Source organism: Populus trichocarpa, chromosome 14, assembly GCF_000002775.5.
Source record: "Populus trichocarpa isolate Nisqually-1 chromosome 14, P.trichocarpa_v4.1, whole genome shotgun sequence".
Taxonomy (NCBI): Eukaryota; Viridiplantae; Streptophyta; class Magnoliopsida; order Malpighiales; family Salicaceae; genus Populus; species Populus trichocarpa.
In genome coordinates this window covers 16,971,039-16,977,895 of record NC_037298.2, presented here as the reverse complement: position 1 = coordinate 16,977,895, position 6,857 = coordinate 16,971,039, and the positions used below count along the sequence as shown (strand labels likewise).

At 31.4% G+C, this 6,857-nt stretch overlaps 1 protein-coding gene across 1 annotated transcript; it reads left to right on the top strand.

Annotated features, from left to right (window-relative positions):
- The first annotated feature begins 6,031 nt into the window (after positions 1-6,031).
- LOC18110000 (mitochondrial import receptor subunit TOM9-2) lies at positions 6,032-6,622 on the top strand. The gene has a single exon (XM_006388238.3). The coding sequence runs from the start codon at positions 6,117-6,119 to the stop codon at positions 6,435-6,437; it is 321 nt and encodes a 106-aa protein (XP_006388300.3). The 5' UTR covers positions 6,032-6,116; the 3' UTR covers positions 6,438-6,622.
- The last annotated feature ends 235 nt before the right edge of the window (positions 6,623-6,857 follow it).

The window sequence follows — 6,857 nt, the reverse complement described above, 5'->3', positions numbered from 1 at the left end:
GAGTGGAACCTCCTTTGTGTGTGGTTTCTAGTCAAGTAATAAAAAGAGTTTATACTATACTTATTTGAAATACCATTAGTGGATCATCTAACCTTGACAATTGTTTTATCCTTGTTTAATCCTTACATCAATATCCCATAAAATTCTCATAAACTCTTTATTTTATTAAATATACATATTATTTGTATACTACAAGCACGATCAAAAGATTGATGTCTTCAAATCCTTACTTGACACGATCAAAAGATTTGATGTCTTCTTCCAAGTGCAGGAGTGTCGAAGTAATAAATAACCCGACAAGACCAGGGTCGAACCACAGGGAGGTTAACTATATAAACTACAAATAAAGAAATAGATAATAACAGAAAAGGAGTTGAAGAAAGCTTTGAGATGTGATATTGATGTAAGGATTTAAACAAATATAAAACAATTGTCAAGGTGAGAGGATCCACTAATGGTATTTTAAATAAGTATAATATAAACTCTTTTTATTACTCAACTGGAAACCACACACAAATAAGGTTTCAATCAGATTATAAATTGTTAACATGATTACATTAGTTATCTTATTCGAATATTGCTAATACTTGTAAATGTTGTCATGTATTCATGATGTTAATTTATGTTAACAACAAATCAAGTTCCTTTCATAACACAGGTGTCGGTTATACCAGACAGTTGGTTATGAAAGGATCAAGTATTTGTTGTACCAAGGGTTATACAACATAAATCTAGATTAACCATTTAACAAGCAAAGTATTAAGAGTGAATAAGATAACAAATACAAAACATGTTAGTATCAAACATTAAAGTCAATGTTGAGTTTACACTATACTTATTCTTACACCATTACACCATTAGTGTAACTGATTAGTACTTAAAAGTGCACTTTTATCAAGGTTTTATATCATTATTTTGCACTTGAAGTATCAATAACTTCTTAACTAAAGCATGTTTTATAATAACATGCCTAATAATACAAGATACCTTTAATTTATGGTAAATGTCCATCTTAAATGCAAGCCTATCACATAAATCAAAGGATTGATTGATGAGTTTAACTACTAAAATTGAGAAGACAAAGAGAGGGCTAAGCTTAGAAAAGAGATGGTGGTTCAGTCCAAACTGGAACACCATTTGGTTATTAGATCATAATTGGAACTGTAGAACTTGGATTTAGGTCTGGTTTATATGTATGAAAAGTTAAGACATAGACCTATAACTTTCATGAAGAGTCCAAGATTTAAAAGTGCCATTTTCGAGTTCAAATGGTAGCAACAACGGAGAAGTCAGAATCTGTCCTGCAGCCTAGACACTATTCAGTGTTCAACTCATATCTCGAGTTATAAAAGTCCAAATATGCTGATTCTTGTTTTGTTGGAAAGATGAGACAATTTACCAGAACTTTAATGAATACTATCTGTTCAAATTCTGATGTTAGCAATGATGTTTTGTTCAGACAAGAAGATAAAGATTGTCACCAAGTCAAGAGGTGGCCACCCACTCAATAATTAGTCATCAAATCAATAGTTCCGAATTTTGGCCTATAAAAGGAGGCATTTTTCATGCATTTAGACATCTTAGTTTTCAGATCAAGATCATGTTCTTGCTCTCTTTCTTTGTATTTTTGTAATGCTTAAGTTTTGCTTTCATTAATCTCTTGTTTATGTCTTTCATTTCCTTTACTATACTTATATAATCATGTTCTCCTCTCATTTTTTTATGTTTCTCTTTTTCATTATATTTAGCTAAGTTTATCATGTCAAGGTGAAAAGAGTACACTAATGGTGTAAGAATAAGTATAATATAAACTCAACATGGACTTTAATGTTTGATACTAACATGTTTTATATTTATTATCTTACTCACTCTTAATACCTTGCTTGTTAAATGGTTAATCTAGATTTGTGTTGAACAACCCTTGGTACAACAAATACTTGGCACTTTCATAGCCCAACTATATGGTATAATCGACACCTGTGCTATGAAAGGAACTTGATTTGTTGTTAACATAAATTAACATCATGAATACCTGACAACATTTACAAGTATTAACATTATTTGAATAAGATAACTAATGTAATCATGTTAACAATTTATAATCCGATTGGAACCCCCTTTGTGTGTGGTTTCCAGTTGAGTAATAAAAAGAGTTTATACTATACTTATTTGAAATACCATTAGTGGATCCTCTAACCTTGATAATTGTTTTATATTTGTTTAAATCCTTACATCAATATCACATCTCAAAGCTCTCTTCAACTCCTTTTCTGTTATTATCTATTTCTTTTTGTGCAATTTATATAGTTCACCTCCCTGTGGTTCGACCCCGGTCTTACCGGGTTATTTATTACTTCGACACTCCTGCAGTTGGGATAAGACATCAATCTTTTGGTCGTGTCAGTAACCTTTTCACCTTGACATAATAAACTTAGCTAAACATAATGAAGAAGAGAAACATAAATAAACAACATAAATATAGTAAAGGAAATGAAAAGCATAAACAAGAGATTAAGGAAAATATAACATGAAATAAAACTTAAACATTACAAAAATATAAAGAAAGAAATAAACAACATGATCTTGATCTGAAAACCAAGATGCCTAAATGCATGGTAAATGCCTTCTTTTATAGGCCAAAATTCAAAACTATTGATTTGATGACTAATTGTTGAGTGGGTGGCCACATCTTGACTTGGTGACAATCCTTATCTTCTTGTCTGAACAACACGTCATTGCTAACATCAGAATTTGAACAGATAATCCTCATGAAAGTTCTGGGAAATTGTCTCAGCTTTCCAACAAAACAAGAATCGACACATTTGGACTTCAGAACTCGAGATATGGGTTGAACATTGAACAGTGTTTGGGCTGCAAGACATATTCCGACTTCTCCGTTGTTGCTACCATTTGAACTCGAAAATGGCACTTTCAAATCTTGGACTCTTCATGAAAGTTTTAGGCTTATGTCTTAGATTTTCATAAATATAAACTAGACCTAAATCCAAGTTCTACAGCTCCAATTATGATCCAATAATCAAATAGTGTTCCGGTTTGGACTGAACCAACATTTTTTTTCTAAGCTTAGCCCTCTCTTTGTCTTCTCAATTTCAGTAGTTAAACTCATTAATCATTTTTTTGATTTATGTGATAGGCCTGCATTTAAGATGAATATTTACCATAAATTAAATGTATCTTATATTATTAGACATGTTATTATAAAACATACTCTAATTAAGGATATATTGATACTTCAAGTGCAAAATGATGATATAAAACCTTGATAAAAATACATTTTTAATTACTAATCAAATGAATAAATAAAAAAAGTATTGGGTAATATTTCAATTTAAGAAAATTGAAAGAAACATTTGTCTCCTTCTTTAAAAAGGGTTCAACATTTTACGGGTTTTAGGAGGGAGAGATTGTTGTTTAAAAAATGATATTAAGTTTTTGTGTGGTAATGTTATTAAGTACCTCAAAAGGAAATTCACACATTAGCTAAAAAAAAAAAGGAGAAATCCACCCTTTTAAAGTAGAGAGGTTCGACCATACCAATATTTTTAGGAGGAGTGAATTATTGTTAAGAAATCTTGATCTTTATGTATTATTACCACCAATTAATAATGGGGTAGTGGATTGATTAAAAAAAAAGACTTTGAAAGAAAATATATTTTCACCCATATCAACCCTTTCGGTTAAAAAATGACAATTTTAGGGAAATGATAAATTGATGGAGATTGATGATCAATAGTAATGTGGTATTGTTGTTGAGTAATTTAATGAGTAATGCGTACATTAGTTACCTAAATTTTCAACGAAAATTCCCACCCATGTGGATGGTATATTTAGCCAAAGAATAAAGAAATAGTAGAATTGTATAGTGAATTTTAATTTCAGAATATGATGTGTAGGAATCATGGTAGATTGATTATTGACTTGAGGTCATGAGATGGTTAATGAAATTTAAAGAAAACATGTATTTTCTTTAAATTAAGGAAAACTAATTAAGGTAGCTTAATTAACAAAATGATAGATGTTTGAGAATAAATTATATCATGTGAGAAATTGATGGGTGGTTGTTGTTACAGGAGAGGCAATTGAGGGAGCGTCAAGATAGGACCCTGCATATCATCCTCAGACTTCAGGTAAGTGCTTGACACCTCGCTTCTTTTAAATTTTGTTGAGAATTGCTAAATAAATTTCTTTTACTCTCTAATTATACAATTGTCTTGTCTGTGTGTTGACCAGTTTGCCATGTTTGATGGGACTGGATTGTGTTGACCAATTTATCCTATTTGATGGGTCTGGTTTGTGTTGACCAATTTGCCCTGTTTGATAGGAATTGTGAGAATGAGTCAGTTTGCCCTGTGTGATGAGATTGGTGCGCTACTCCGGGTTGTGAGTGTTGGTACCTGGATTTGGGTTGTCAACTAAAGTGGAGCCATAAAAATTCTTCTTGAAGGAGTTAATTAAGTTATTCGATAGCTTAATTATGATTAAATATAGTAGCTCAATTAAATTTAGTAATTATTATGTTGTCGTGTTATATCTGTTATGAAAAAAAAGGGGTTAATTTATTTTAATATGAAATTAATTTTCAGGGTCGGCATCACCTGGCAGATCTTAGTAGTTCTAAGAAATTTACTTTTGTATAAGTTTAAATTCATGTAATCATAAGAACAATAATATGTAATTTTGAAAAAGAATATAATTATAAATTATATTTCATTATTTTCCCTAATTGCGATGGATGATAATGAAAATGATGTAGTGTTTTTGAATGTTTGTGAAAAGGAGGGTTTGAGGAAAGGATGAATGTTGTTTTCGTTGATGATATTGATGATGATGATTAAAATGAGGAAGCTTGATGATAATGATATTTTTCATTAAAATTTCAATTGTGAAAGTTTTTTTTTTAATACGTGGCAAGGTTATAATATTAGTTTGGTGGTAAAGTAGTAATTTTTAGATTGATAATAAAGTTGCAATATTTAATATAAGGGTTTTGTAGTCATTAATTAAAATATAATGACAATCTTGTAAATAATCTCACTTTTTTGTTAATATTTTAATGTCCATGACCAGGGATGAAAAGTGTTATAAACTTATAAACTCCAAGATATAAATTCACTCTAAAAAAATAGAAGCAACGTAAAAAATGACCTAACTAAATGATGATCAAGATAATTTCCTTCTTTTTTAAAGGTAGAGGCACTACCTAAGCTTGATTGCCTGGAATTTTTTTTTTCTTTGATTTTTTTTTTATAATTTTATCATTTAACATTGGATTTTTATTGTTTTTTTTTTAATTATCTCCTTCAATATTTTATTGATTTTGAATTGGTATTCATAATTTCTTTTGGTTTTTTTTACAAAGTTATTACAATCTTAAACAAACAAACGTTCTAACATTTGGTAGGTATTTAGTTTTGCATGTGTCTATTTTTGTTATCGTATAATTAAATAAAAAACAGCTTAAGAAAATAAAATTATTAAATCTAGTGGAGTCTATGACTCCGGTCATATGTTTGATGAGTTAAGTCACGAAACACAGGTCGGTCTAATATATCATCGTCTCAATATTTTTTAAAAAATATCATCTTGAAGATTTTTTTAAAGTCAAACAGTTTTTTTACTGATAATTCAAGTTATCTTTGGAGCCGTTAAGTCGACTGGATCACATTAAGATAAATCTTAATTATTTAATTTAAAACCAAGATTATGTAATAAGTAGGTTAAGATATTTTAAAATTGATTCACTGAATTAAATTTAATAACATTATAAAAAAAATCTATAGCCTAAACATTATTTTTTATGTTAAAAAAAATTTGATCTAGTGGCATCTTATATAGGTGAACAGTAAGTTTTTTTTTTGGGACTAATTTAGAATCAATAAATTTAGAGGGGCTGACAAATCTAGATTTTAGCCTTATTGTCATTTTCTGGATAATCCTCCAGATTCCCTTGTTATTTGATCAATTCCAAGGATATTAGGGTAATTTGGCAGGACAGGGCAGTAGCAAAAGCTGAGTCTGGAACACATAAAACCCTTAATCAACCCGAAACCCTGCTGCCGCTGGGTACTACTGGTGCTGCTTACCTGTCATCGACCATGGCTTCGCAGTCACGAAGAGGCGGACTCTCACTCCCGGACCGGCGAGGCTCTTCAAAGCAGGAACCAAACATCCTGGCTAAAATCAACAACACTCAAATCGTATCTAAAGGAAAGCAAGCAGCCTCCGACGCCGTTTTTGTCGCCAAAAAGCTCCTTAAAAGCACAGGCAAGGCCGCCTGGATTGCCGGGACCACTTTCTTAATCCTGGCCGTTCCTTTGATTATCGAGATGGACCGTGAGCAGCAACTCAACGAGCTCGAGCTCCAGCAGCAAAGCCTTCTTGGTGCCCCGCCCGTTGGCCCTGCTCCACCCAAGTAGATCCGATCCGGTTAGAGATTGTTAATTTATGCTGCGTTTCATTTTTAGTCTCTGTTTCGGGATTTGGATTTACAGCTTTAGTAATTGATGTATGTTGATTCTCTCTCTTTAAATTGAATGTCTGGGTTTTGAATGCAACGATTAAAGCGGGTTTTGGTGATTAATTAGGATTAATTTCTGTGAAAGTTTGGGTTTTCTGTGATATTTGAATGAATGTTTATTTGGGACTTTTGATGTTTGATTTGATTCCTAGGTTTATCATCATTGGTCACATAATCTAGTTATTAATCAAGTCAGAAAGCCAAACCAAGCGGGTTATGACGAATGCCGAGGATAAGCTAGTCTTAGATTTTTGGTAGAATTCAGTGAGGCAGCTTTAGTTCATAGTCCAGTAAACCTATCTGTCTGTGGTTATCGCAT